This window comes from Juglans regia, chromosome 5, assembly GCF_001411555.2.
Source record: "Juglans regia cultivar Chandler chromosome 5, Walnut 2.0, whole genome shotgun sequence".
In the NCBI taxonomy this organism is placed as follows: Eukaryota; Viridiplantae; Streptophyta; class Magnoliopsida; order Fagales; family Juglandaceae; genus Juglans; species Juglans regia.
In genome coordinates, this window is record NC_049905.1 from 11,128,208 (window position 1) to 11,141,197 (window position 12,990).

The window sequence follows — 12,990 nt, forward strand, 5'->3', positions numbered from 1 at the left end:
ATGCTTGATGTTTTCTTCACAGTGGCTCCTGGGGGTGAACAATAACTGGTTGGTAACTTCTATAATTGTCGACAGTGGTGTGGAAGGTTAGACATGGGAGAAAGTTGATTGTTAGGGGTTGAGAGGGAGGGGCCCATCCCCAAAGGGTCTGGGCCCAAAGAGGCCACATTCGGGAGCTCTAGGACCTAGGAGGCAAAGCCCAAAGGCTCCTGGCCAAGGACAAGACCCCTCTGTGAGCTAAGAGTCCGAGTCGGACGGCTACGTGCTGTGCCAGGAACGGCGAACCCAACTGGGAAGATCTTTCGGGGCCAAGGAGCCGATGAGAATGTCTCGGGGCTCAGCAGCCCACTAGGACCTACTATGGGACGCCGAGCGAGGCACCCGACAGCATGCGGACTACTGAATATGCACGGGCATAGACTCTCCAGATTCACAGGACGACGCACTCAAAGGTGTGAGTCGGGAAGCTCGGCAAGCGACGATGCATCCCAGACACTAAGGACTGCCTTACCCATGACCTGACAAGCCATGATCCCTATCAGCCGCCAGAGCCACAGACTGACACACTGTGGCAGTAGGAAATAAGTGGTAGCAAGCCTGACACCTGATGCACCACGATCCCTCCTAGTAGAGGACAAGCCTAACACAGCTGACACACCATGATCTCCTTTAGTAGCCAGAGCCGCGAGCAGACACTTCGTGGCAGAGAGAAATGAGTGATGAAATGTCTGAGACCTGACATACCACGACACCCTCGGTAGCAGGACTTGTATCAGGTATAAATAACGGGCTTCCTACCCATGGGAGCCTGGCTTAATTTATGATTATTCTTACTATTCTTCTAAGCTCCCAAGTAGATAATCCTTTGCTAACTTAGGCATCAGAGTGACCCCGGACATCACCGAAGCCCTTCTTCTTATTTTGCAGGTGGCGCGAGCTTGGATACCACGGAAGTGCTCCGACTGTGAAACACGACATCAACAGTAGTGCCGTCTGTGGGATAATTTTCCATAAAAGCATGTACTTCGTATACCGGAAAGGATGCGATCCCAAGCTATGCGAAGGGGAGACGACGAAGAAGAGGCGATGGAAGCAAGACTTGCGAGTATGGAGGAGACAATGAGAAAGTTGACGGAAGAGGTTGGGATGCTACGATAGGAGAATGTAGCTCTCAAACGCACCAACAAAAAGCTAATGGGAGGTGCAGAACCAAGTGGCAACAAACATGAAGATTCACGGCGGTCCCTACAGACGCCGTGGCTGAAGAAGAGAGATGTCAGATGCATGTTCAAATCAGGATAAATGCGCAGAGATGGTTAAAAAGATAGACATGCCATCCACCGTAGACTACCTACTCATAAGCACCGACCTCCCGTACAGGGTGGGAGTCATGGCAGTGCCATTACCTCCCAAGTTCAAAGTCCCCATATGGAAATCTACGACGGGTCCAAAGATCCTCTGGAACACCTAGAGACGTTCAAAGCCCACATGACCCTGCATGATTTCCCGGGGGAAGTTGCCTGCTGAGCCTTCTCACTGACAGTAAAAGGAGCCGCCCGGATATGGTTTGGGTCGCTGGGTATAGAGATGGTAGATAGCTTTGAGGAGCTCACCTGCCTCTTCATGACTGAATTCCTGGCAAGTCAAAAAAGGAGACGCCCGGCAGCTCACCTTCTAACCGTCAAACAGTGAGATGGTGAGAACTTGAAGTCGTATCTCGAGCGGTTCAATCAAGAGCGTATGAGCATCGACGACTAAGATGAGAAGATCACGTTGGCAGCTCTCCTAGGGGGAATCTGGCCTCTGATTGCGTTCATGGCGGAGATAGCGCGAAAGACCCCTACAACACTGAGGGAATTTATGGACCGGGTAGATGGGTTCATCAACGCTGAAGATATGCTCGAGGCCCTAATTGCCCCATGGCAGTCTGAGATGGAGCGAGCGGGTCAGAAGGCGTCAGGTCCATGAGGAAATCGCGACCAAGGGAAGAGGGGAGCATCTGACACAAAAAGCAGGGGAGAAATGCCAGCTTGGCCCCAAGGGGAAGGCCGTGCACACACATAAACCTGGCAGTGGGAGGGAACCAATGCCTAAGCCCTCGAAGAGAGCATCCCCGAGACGATGAGGGCTGCCCGTACTGTGAGTTCCATATGAATAACTACCACAACACTTGAGACTGCTATGCCCTGAAGAGGATGAGGAAGGAAGACCAGCGAAACCGGGCCCGCCGACAGGAATACTATGTAGATTGGGGGGAGGGAGAAGCACTAGCCCCCAGCGAGGTACGAGCCCGAGAAGGCAAGGGACAAGGGATGAGGTGCGGAGGAGTCCCCCAGTAGAAAACAGGCCACTTGGGGAGATCAGCACGATCATAAGGGTTATGCGGGAGGAGGCATGACTTCATCGGCTCGAAAAAGCACATGCCCATAAGGCGAGGTATGAGGAAGTGTTCGCCATTGATCGAGTTGCACACAGGCCCCAACAATGTATTGGAGGTCCCATGATAACCTTCGATGCAAGAGGCGAAGAAGGCATCCTCCATCCGCATGACGACGCGCTGGTGGTAACGATGCAATAGCAAATTTCCAAACCCGTAGAATCCTAGTAGACAACAGCAGTTCAATTGACATCTTGTTTTGGGAGGCCTTTGTCAAGATGGGAATCAGCTTGGACTGACTGTATCTTGCTCCAATGCCACTCAAGGGCTTCATGGGGACGTCATCCAACTAATGAGAGCCATCACCCTTTTAGTGCTGGCGGGGAAGGCTCCCAAGACTGAGGCCATTATGTCTGACTTCTTAGTTGTCAAGTCACCGTCCTCCTACAACGCCATACTGGCGTGCCCCACTCTGAATAGCCTAAGAGCGGTGACATCCACCTACCACCTCAAAATGAAGTTCCCCACCGACTCGGGAGTGGGCGAAGTTCGTGGTGAGCAGGTCTTGGCTCAAGAATGCTACGACCGAGAGCTAAGGCACGAGGTCAAACTAGTCGCGAGCGTCGAGGCGGCAGAAGAAGTACCGAAGCTAGGTTGGCCCCCGCCCCTGACTAAATGTGATGATGAGATTTGTGATGAATAGGCTCTGCGGCAAGCAGACCCCAACGAGCCCTTGGAGCTGGTTGCAGTCGACCAGTCGACACTAGAATGGATGGTCCAGATCGGGACTAAGCTAGACCCGAAAATGAGGACGGGGCTCATATCCCTTTTGATAGAGCATCGAGATGTGTTCGCTTGGAGCTATGAGGATATGCCAGAGATCGACAACTCCATCATTGAGCATTGGCTTGGTGTCGATCTGGCGGTGCGAAGAGTCAAGCAGAAGCGGCAAAGCATTAGCGCAGAAAGGTATTGGGCGATCGTCGAGGAGGTTGAATGTCTCCTATTAGTAGGGTTCATCCAACAAGTCCATTACCCGGAATGGCTATTTAATGTAGTTCTAGTGAAGAAGGCCAACGGGAAGTGGCGAATGTGTGTAGACTTCACCGACCTGAACAAAGCTTGCCCGACAGTTTCCCTCTACCTCGCATCGACCTAATAGTGAATTCGACGGCGGGGCACCCCATACTTAGCATCATGGGTGCCTATTCTTAGTATAACCAGATCAGGATGAACCTAGACGATGAGGAAAAGACAACATTCGTGGTGGACCTAGGCCTTTACTGCTACAAGGCCATGTCGTTCGGCCTTAAAAATGCAGGGGCCACCTACCAAAGGCTGGTTAACCAGATGTTCAAACAACAGATCGGTTAGAATATGGAGGTATATGTAGACGGCCTGCTGGTAAAAAGTAAGGAGCGCAGATAGCATTTGGCAGACTTGAGAAAGCATTTTCCGTCCTTCGACAATACCGGATGAAGTTGAACCTGTTGAAGTGCGTTCAGAGTAGAGACAAGTAAGTTCCTGTGATTCATGATCTCCGAGAGAGAGATTGAGGCAAACCTAGAGAAGGTGGAAGCTGTGATAGGAATGCCCTCCCCTCGCAACCTGCATGAGGTCTAGAGGCTGGCTAGGCGAGTAGCAGCACTGAACCGTTTCATTGCTTGATCAACAGACCGATGCTTACCCTTCTTCAAAGTCTTGAGGAAAGCCCAGGGGTGGGACAAAACCTACGAGAAAGCCTTCGCTGATTTGAAGTTGTACCTGAGTCGGCCCCCACTGCTCAGCCAAACACAACCCAGGGAAACCTTGACGGTGTACCTAGCAGTATCACCCCATGTTGTTTTGACCGTACTTTTTTGGGATGCGGAAGAAGGGTAGCGGCCCGTCTACTACATGAGTAGGGCCTTCCATGGCGTGGAAGCAAGGTATCCCTGAACGAAGATGTTAGTATTCACCTTGGTTGCTACTGCCAGGAGACTAAGGCCGTATTTCTAGGCCCACCCAATGAAAGTTTTGACCGACCTTCCCTTTAAGAAAGTATTGCAGAAGCCAGATACCTCGGAATAGCTTGCGCAGTGGGTGATCGAGCTCAGTGAGTTTGATATGGAATACCAGCCTCGAGTTGCAGCCAAAGGACAAGTGCTGGTAGATTTTGTGGCGGAGTTCACCAATTTCCTAGAAGAAGTTCCGAACGCACCCCAAGGAAATCCCTGGCAGGTCTACATCGACGGCTCATCTTGCCGGGCCGGCGGGGGAGTAGGGGTGCATATCATCATCGAGCAAGGGTAGGAGCACAACTATGTAGTCAAGCTAGCTTTCAAAACAACCAACAACGAAGCTGAGTATGAAGAACTCTTGGCAGGGATGGCAGTGGCATGGTTACTATGGGCTGAAGAAATAGAGGTGAGGGCGGATTCCCAAGTGGTGGTTAGCCAGGTGCTAGGGCAATTCGCAACAAAGGAGGAAAAACTGAAGAAGTACCTCCAGTTGGTCTGCATCGAACGCGACTGGTTCTACTATTTGAACATCCACCAAGTGCCAAGAGGAGAGAACCAGAAGGTGGATCGTCTAGCGAGGGGTGTGTCGAGGCAGGAAGAACTCCCCCTTCCAGAACACACGGTGGTCAGGATGGTCGCCACCCCGTCCATTGGGTTGGAAGTGTTAGTCACGACCCTAGCACCTCCTGAATGGGCCACAAATATCCAGAAATTCCTGCAGGAAGGGCAGCTACCCAACGACCCGGGAGAAGCATGAAAGGTTAGGAACAAGACGGCCTGGTTCACCGTGTTAGAAAGTGTCCTGTATAAGAGAGGTTTCTCCAAACCACTCCTTAGGTGCCTGTCACTGGATGAAGCCCAATACGTGCTAACGGAGATTCACAAGGGGATTTGCAGAAACCATCTAGGAGGGAGGGCCCTTGTTGCAAGAGTAACCCAGGCTGGATATTATTGGCCCCGCTCCCTCAAAGATGCAGAAGACTTCGCCAAGAAATGCACAAAGTGTCAAAAGCACAGGCCGATTCCGCATTGCCCGGTGGAGGAGCTGACATCAATCACGGCCCCATGGCCCTTCGCCCAATGGGGCGTAGACTTGATTGGTCCTTTCCCAGCAGCAAGAAGAGGAGCTAAGTTTGTTATTGTCCCGATCGATTATTTCACAAAATGGGTTGAAGCTGAGGCCCTCGCAAGCATCACCTCTAGGATCATCATGAAATTCCTATAGAAGTCAATAATATGCCAGTTCAGCATACCTCACAACTTCATATTGGACAATGGAAAACAGTTTGACTGCACGCATTACTAGGATTGGTGCGCGGAGCTCGGAATTAAAGTGAAGTACTCCTCGTCTGGACATCCTCAAGCCAATGAACAAGCCGAGGCAACCAACAAAACTCTCATTTCCACCCTCAAGAAGAAAATTGGGGCGCACAAAGTAGCCTGGGCCGAAGAGCTCTCAAGTGTGTTGTGGGCGTATCGGACCACCGTCCGGACCCCCACCGGCGAGACACCCTTCAACCTTACCTACGACAGCGAAGCAGTAATCCCCGTAAAAGTCGGACTCCCCACTTTCTGTGTCTAGCATTTCAACACGAACACTAACGACAAAAGATTAGACGAGAACTTAGATGTCCTGGAAGAGATGAGAGAGGAAGCAGCGGTTCGGACGGTGAATAACAAGTGAAAAGCGGAGCAATACTTCAACGGGCGACTTAAGCCATGCTCTTTCAAGGTGGGGGACCTGGTACTTCGACAAACTAGAGTAACTACCCTAGAAGAGGGAAAGTTGGGACCACATTGGGAAGACCCATACGTAGTAACTGCGAGCAACCAACTCGGTTCCTATTGCCTTAAAGACAATTAGGGGCTCTAGCTACCCCACCCGTGGAACGTCGAACACTTGAAGAAGTTTTATGTGTAGAAATACGTTGTGATGCTTTGTACGAACAACCACGAATGAATGAGAACGCCCGGATGTTAATCTCAAACCTCGTGTTACTTTTCTTTTGAATAATATATATGTAAACAAAAACAACTTAACTCGCTGCTGGTTAAGGGCCCAAGTCTCCGAACTGGGTCCCAATCCCCAACCCAACAAAGACGCGTCCCAGCACTCGTAAGAAAGCTAGCCCCTTCACTCGTTGCTCGGTAAGGGCCCAAGTCTTCGAACGGGGTCCCGACCCCCCGCCCAACAAAGACGAGTCCTAGCACTCACAAGAAGGCTAGCCCCTTGACTCGCTGCTCGGTAAGGGCCCAAGTCTCCGAACTGAGTCCCGACCCCTCGCCCAACAAAGATGAGTCCCAACACTCGCAAGACGGCTAGCCCCTTGACTCGCTATGGGGTAAGGGCCCAAGTCTCCGAACTGGGTCTCGACCTCCCGCCTAACAAAGAGGAGTCCCAGCACTCGCAAGAAGGCGAGCCCCTTGACTCACTGTGGGGTAAGGGCCCAAGTTTCCGGATTGGGTCCCGACCCCCCATCCAACAAAGACAAGTCTCAGAACTAGCAAGAAGACGAGCCCTTTGACTCGCTGCGGGGTAAGGGCCTAAATCTCCGAACTGGGTCTCGACCCCCCCCCCCCACCCAACAAAGATGAGTCCCAACACTCGCAAGAAGGCAAGCTCTTTGACTTGCAGGGGGTATCTCTTAACTGGGTCCCGACCCCCTTTCAACAAAGATTGCCGCTCCCAGCACTCACAAGAAGGCGAGCCTCTTGACTCACTGGGGGTAAGGACCCAAGTCACCGAACTGGGTCCCGACCCCCCGCCAAACAAAGACAAGTCCTAGCACTAGAAAGAAGGCAAGCCCCTTGACTTGCTGTGGGGTAAGGGCCCAAGTCTTCAAACTACGTCCCGGCCACCTATCCAACCAAGACGAGTCCCAACACTCGCCAGAAGGTGAGCCCCATGATTCGCTGTGGGGTAAGGGCCCCAGACACAACAACAACAAAAGTAAAACGAAAGGGGGGAGGAGAGGAGTAAAGGAACACGACACGCTGTAAGAAACAAGTTTTCATTTCATTCATCAATAGCCATATATAATTACCAGAAAATACAGGGAACACTGTGCAAGGCCACAAAAAGCATTCAAAAGGAAAAAAGAAAAAAAGAGACTGAGGTGAGAAGGGCCCAGTGCATCACTAGGGTGGAGGAGGCGGGGGAGACTGGGGGAAAATGGGGGATACCCTGGCTTCCCGAAGTTCTTAACATAAGATTGCACCTTAGGTCGGGGAGGAAGGAGGCAGGTGACAAAGTCTGCAGGTCTAGCTCGGGGTTCTGCAACAAGTGCTTATGCATTCGATCGAGGCCCTCTAGAAAGCCATGAGACCATGCTGCGTCTCGAATAGCATTCGCACCTACAATCTGAGATCGAATCTCCCCGGATCGTTTGAAGACATCCTCCAGATGAGACTTCACCGGCAATCTCATTATTCCAAGATAGGAGGTCAATGTTCTTCTGAATGCCCGACTGTGCAAACTCACTGATTCGTGCCTTGGCCTATCGGAGCTGCTTCCTTAAGAGCTGAGCCTCCTGAGAGTGCCTCAAATGTCCAAACATCAGCCGTGAACGCTGTCCTGCAGCCAAAGCTCGATTTCGTTGGGAATCCACCAACTCCCTTCGAGCCAACTCAGTCTCTTCTCTAGACTTTCATAGCTCTTGCCAAGCAGACTCCAACTTCTCCTGAGCAGTCACCAACTCTGCTTCCTAAGTAGCCAAACCTTGCTCGGAGGCTTGCCGGGCAACTTCTGCAACATGCAATTCACCCTCCAAGTTCTGGTTTTGTTCCTTCAAATCCACCACCTCTTTGATCAGATCCTTCCGCTCCATCTTGAGACTCTTTATTCTTCAGGCCGCCATCTTCAACTTAAAGTACCCAAAACGCGCCAGAGTCCCGAGCTCCCAGTTGGCCTCCTCTAGTTCTCCTAGTTCCCCACCAATCGTTGAGGCCAACTGGCGAGTAGCTTGCAAGACACACATATGTATATGAGAAAAAAGAAGACTGGACGGGCACGACAAGATGTATCACACGAGAAGAAATACCTGGCCAAATAAGGGTCGCAACATCCGACCCACGCGCTCAGTAGCGACATCACGAGCTTCGTCCAGGATTGAGGCTTAGGCTTGCATCCTTCCTTCCTCGGAGCAGGATGAAGGACCTGAGGAGACTAACTGCCAAGAAAAACTCGGAAGGGACGGGGAATAGAGCCTCAGAACTGACTTCCTTCCTCGGGTGCCATGGGGGATAGAGCCTCAGAGTCGTCATCATCACTCAAGTCTATGAAGATTGGAGGGTCTTGGAAGTTTGGACCGCGATTGGACCCACTCGGCCCAGCAAACGAAGGAGGGGGGGACCCCCATCGTTGGAGAAGCACGCCTGGTGACCTCACCTTAAATCCAAGACGCAAGGGAAGGACCTTTCGGGCCCTGGCCCATCTCCTCTTGCGCTGATTTCTTCTTCTTCTTCTTAATCTTCTTCTTAATCTTCTTCTTCCTCGTCTTGATAGATGACTACGTTTGGGTAACGAAGATATCTCAACAATTTTCAAGTATTCTCGAACGGATGAAAATACTCTACATGCCAAACACAGTGAACCATCTTCGTACCAAAGTCTCTCCAAATAAAATCATTATAATATTTATCACTATTATATATAAATAAAATCATCATTAAAAAAAATAATCATTGATGGGATCCACACCTTTTTCAATTATCTATCTAAAAGTCAACAGCTCAACATACTTCATACATCCAAACAACTCAAAATACTCTCAATGGGACCCACAAACCCACTTCAATCTCTACTCATAACTATTCACAAACATTCTATAATATTTATCACTATTATATATAAATAAAAAATAAAATCACTATAATATTTATCATTATTAAATATAAATAAAAAATAAAATCACTATAATATTTATCACTATTATATATAAATAAAATCATCATTAAAAAAAATAAAATCATCATTAAAAAAAATCAATCATTGAAGGGATCCACACCTTTTTCAATTATCTATCCAAAAGTCAACAACTCAACATATTTCATACATCCAAACAACTCAAAATACTCTCAATGGGACCCACAAACCCACTTCAATCCCTACTCATAACTATTCACAAATATTATCAACACTTCTTAGGTATTCTCACTATCCAAATGTAGCCAAAGTCCGCCCTCACCCCTCCCCGACTAGAGGCATGGGAGGAGCTAGACTCTGTGCCCCGCGACCCGATCCTAGGAGACGTCCCATCCCCGCTAACAACCCTATGGCTCGAATATGGGGAAGGAGTCTGCCTTGTCTTTGGAAGCTGACATGCTACTTCCTCCCTCAGCGTATCCTCGAAAGAGGTAAATGGCTCAAATGTGCTAGGCGCAAGGGGCTGGGAATGCGATAGAGAAGTAAAAGGTAGCCTGAAGATCGCATGCATCCAACTCTTTCACGGAAGGAAGCAATGGGTCCAGAAAGGGATCGACGGGAGCTGACCAAGAGCTCGTTGGGGTAAAGGGCACATGAATGATGTACTTCCCCATGTTGAAGGAACTGGAATTTCCATCCGCATGGATCCCTGGCCCCAAGGCAGAGGGGGTGGCTTCCCGGTTCTTTGCCCCGATCGCCAGAAGAAGAATAACCCCCCACCTAACCACTTTGTGGAGGGGAATCGTGGAGTACCCTCGGTCGTTTTGCTTGGCGACCAAAAGAGCTCGAAGCCCGCTTTCGGGGAGAGGGTCGAATCTGGGTGCTAGTCGCGGATATTCTCGTCGGACAGAACCAAGTCGGTCTTCGACTCGTTAGGATGGGCCCACACCCAAGCAATCACCAGCTCCAATCAAGCCTCTTCCCTTAGGTTGAGGGTAATTTCTAGGCTCTTCGCAGAAGGGGAAATCCCTAGCATAACTGAATAGGGAACTCCCTGTGGGCGGCCTCCCCTTGGAGGAATTCCCACTCCGAACCCGATACAAAGAAGAACTTCCGACACCACTCCTTTATACTTGAATGATGTTGCTCAAGCAAGGCAATCTTGCGCCTGAGGGACTGGCCTGGAAACTGATGATGCTTCCCGAATGGTAGACGAGGATATAGGCGAAAAAGAATTCCCGAGCCGTCAGGTTGGGGTATTCCTCAGGATTATTGCTGAGTATCATCCGGAAGATGATACAATTGGATATCAAGAGGCGCCACGCATTGGGGTGGAGTTCAATGGGGCCAGTCCAAGGTAATGCAGAACCTCGAGAACCAGACGACAGAAAGGGAGGCAGAAAGGAACACTCGTTGTCGTATCGTCAGGATTCACTGCATGCTCACCCCGATGAATCTCCAGAACAATGGTAGGAGGAATCTTGTACTTAGAATGAAATGTCCTGAGGTCATCACTAGAAATGAAAGAAACCTAGCGTTTCCCCCAGAAATATGGAGGCACAGAGTCAACGACCAAAAGAAGAGAAGGAAGGGAAACACGACTACTGGAGAGGAAGAGAGTGAGAACAATAGAAATGCGGGATGAGAAAGCAGAAGGGAATGGTGGGGAAGATGTGAGAGTGAGAGCCTTATATAGTGGAGACAGGATGGAGAGTGCGCGGGAAATGAAGCGACTCTGATCATGAAGTGCCACGCGGCACGTGATTCCTGGAGCGGCTGTAGGGCTGAAAGGCGTTATGTTAGGAAAGTGAGGGGCACATGCCAATAAGATCACAGGATATGAAGGGAGGGACACCCACACATCCTATCAATCCTCGAAAGAAGAAGAAAGGCACCCCATCAATGATGATTGGCCTCGGGAACTTGAAGTGCCGGAAGCCAAACAGACAACGGTGTAATTGAAGGAATAATGAATTCACCCCACGCACAAGCAATAGGAATTCGCGGGGTACTGAGAGGAAGGGGCCCATCCACAAAGGGCCCAGGACCAAAGAGGCCAGATCTGGGAGCTCTACGCCTGAGGAGGCCAAGCCCAAAGGCTTCGGGCCAAGGACAAGACCCCTTCCTTCGTGAGCTAAGAGTCCGAGCAGGACGACTACTTACTAAGCTAGGAATGGCAAACCCAACTGGGAAGATCTTTTGGGGCCGAGTTCGGAGGAGCCGATGAGAACGTCTCTGGGCTCAGTAGCCCACCATGACCTACTATGGGATGCTAGGCGAGGCGCGTGGCAGCAAAAGCGGACTATTGAATATCCTCGGGCACAGACTCTCCAGATTCACAGGACGACGCACTCAAAGGTGTGAGTCGGGAAGCTCAGCTCGCGATGACGCATCCCAAACACTAATGACTACCTTACCCACGACCTGACACACCACGATCTCTTTCAACCGCCAGAGCCGCTAGCAGATGCTTTGTGGCAGAGAGAAATGAGTTGTGACAAGTTTGACACCTCACATACCACGACCCCCTCGACAGCAGGACTTGTATCAGGTATAAATAGCAGGCTTCCTACCCATGGGAGCACTGGCTTAATTTCTAATTGTTCTTACTATTCTTCTAAGTTCCCAAGAAGAGAATCATTCGCTGACTTAGGCATCGGAGTGACCCTGGACGTCACCGGAGCCCTTCTTCTTATTTTGTAGGTGGTGCGAGCTTGGATACTACGGAAGTGCTTGGGCTGCGAAACACGACATCAACAGGGGCGTAAAAAAAAACTAGAAAATCAGTTGAATCGAACCGAAGGTTCGGTATGATTTGTAAGCAAGAAAGGTTTGTTTTGAACTAAGCAATGACCAAACCCTAACTGGACCCCAAACTTGGACCCATTCGGTTAACTCCATTTAGTCCAACCAAAAGTTTTTTTTGAACAAAGCAATGACCAACCCCTAATAGTGGCTTGAATTCAAGTCAAACCACCCTCCATCAGCTCCCATCCACTCAGCCAGAATAGCCAATTAGTTGCTGTGCAACACTTTTTCCTCCACCTTTTAGCTGCCACCCTCCCATCCAAGTGCATTCATCCACCCACTCAATTAAGCCTCGCTTATACCCCATGTCCCTTGCAATTCACTTCACACACTTAGCCATTTTCCTCACTTTTCTATAGCAAATTGAGAAAGAGTTGAGAGAATTTTTTCTAGGCAGTTTGTGTTCTTACATTCTAGCCTTTGTAAGTCATTTTTATTTGGCTCAATACTTTTGCATTTTTTTCTATATTGAGTCTAGTTTATTTGGGCATGTATTGGTAAATCTTTCGTGGAGCTTTGATTGATGAAAATGGTTGTTGATGGAGGAAAGGTTTCGGTGGTGACACTTTTGATGTTTGTGTGAAACTTCAAAAGTTTTGTGAAATTTTTGATAAAATGATTGGTAAATCTTGCTATGGTGAAGTTTTAACATGTTTATATGAAAGTTACGATTGGATTCAAAGCATATTAGTATTTTTATAAAAGCGTTTTGAATGATTTCAAAGTGTTAGAAACCGATTGGCTCAAAATAATTTCTATTTTAGCTTAGGTTGTGACTCTGGCTCTAGAAATTTGATCATATAGCTTTGATTTTCGTTTATGTTGTTCTTGAGGCTTTGCTCAATGGAATGAGTTGTTTTTGGAGAATGTTGGTTTACATCATTAATGAAATGTTGTTAATCATGCAAGAGCTTGGTTTAAACTCAATCTAGAGGCTCTTG

The 12,990-nt window shown here is 49.3% G+C and overlaps 1 protein-coding gene across 1 annotated transcript; it reads left to right on the plus strand.

Annotated features, from left to right (window-relative positions):
• Positions 1–1,815: 1,815 nt before the first annotated feature.
• On the plus strand, positions 1,816–3,536 carry LOC108986031. The gene is made up of 3 exons (XM_018958524.1): positions 1,816–1,960; positions 2,656–2,981; positions 3,081–3,536. Exons 1-3 carry the CDS (start codon positions 1,816–1,818, stop codon positions 3,534–3,536), a joined length of 927 nt encoding a protein of 308 aa, XP_018814069.1.
• Positions 3,537–12,990: the final 9,454 nt, after the last annotated feature.

Bases quoted from the DNA above. Each gene is read 5' to 3' on its own strand.
- LOC108986031 (XM_018958524.1), top strand. From the start codon at position 1,816: ATGGCGGAGATAGCGCGAAAGACCCCTACAACACTGAGGGAATTTATG. The intron at 1,961-2,655 runs GTCCATGAGGAA...GCCTTTGTCAAG, and splicing joins AGCGGGTCAGAAGGCGTCAG to ATGGGAATCAGCTTGGACTG. The intron at 2,982-3,080 runs GTCAAACTAGTC...TGTGATGAATAG, and splicing joins ACCGAGAGCTAAGGCACGAG to GCTCTGCGGCAAGCAGACCC.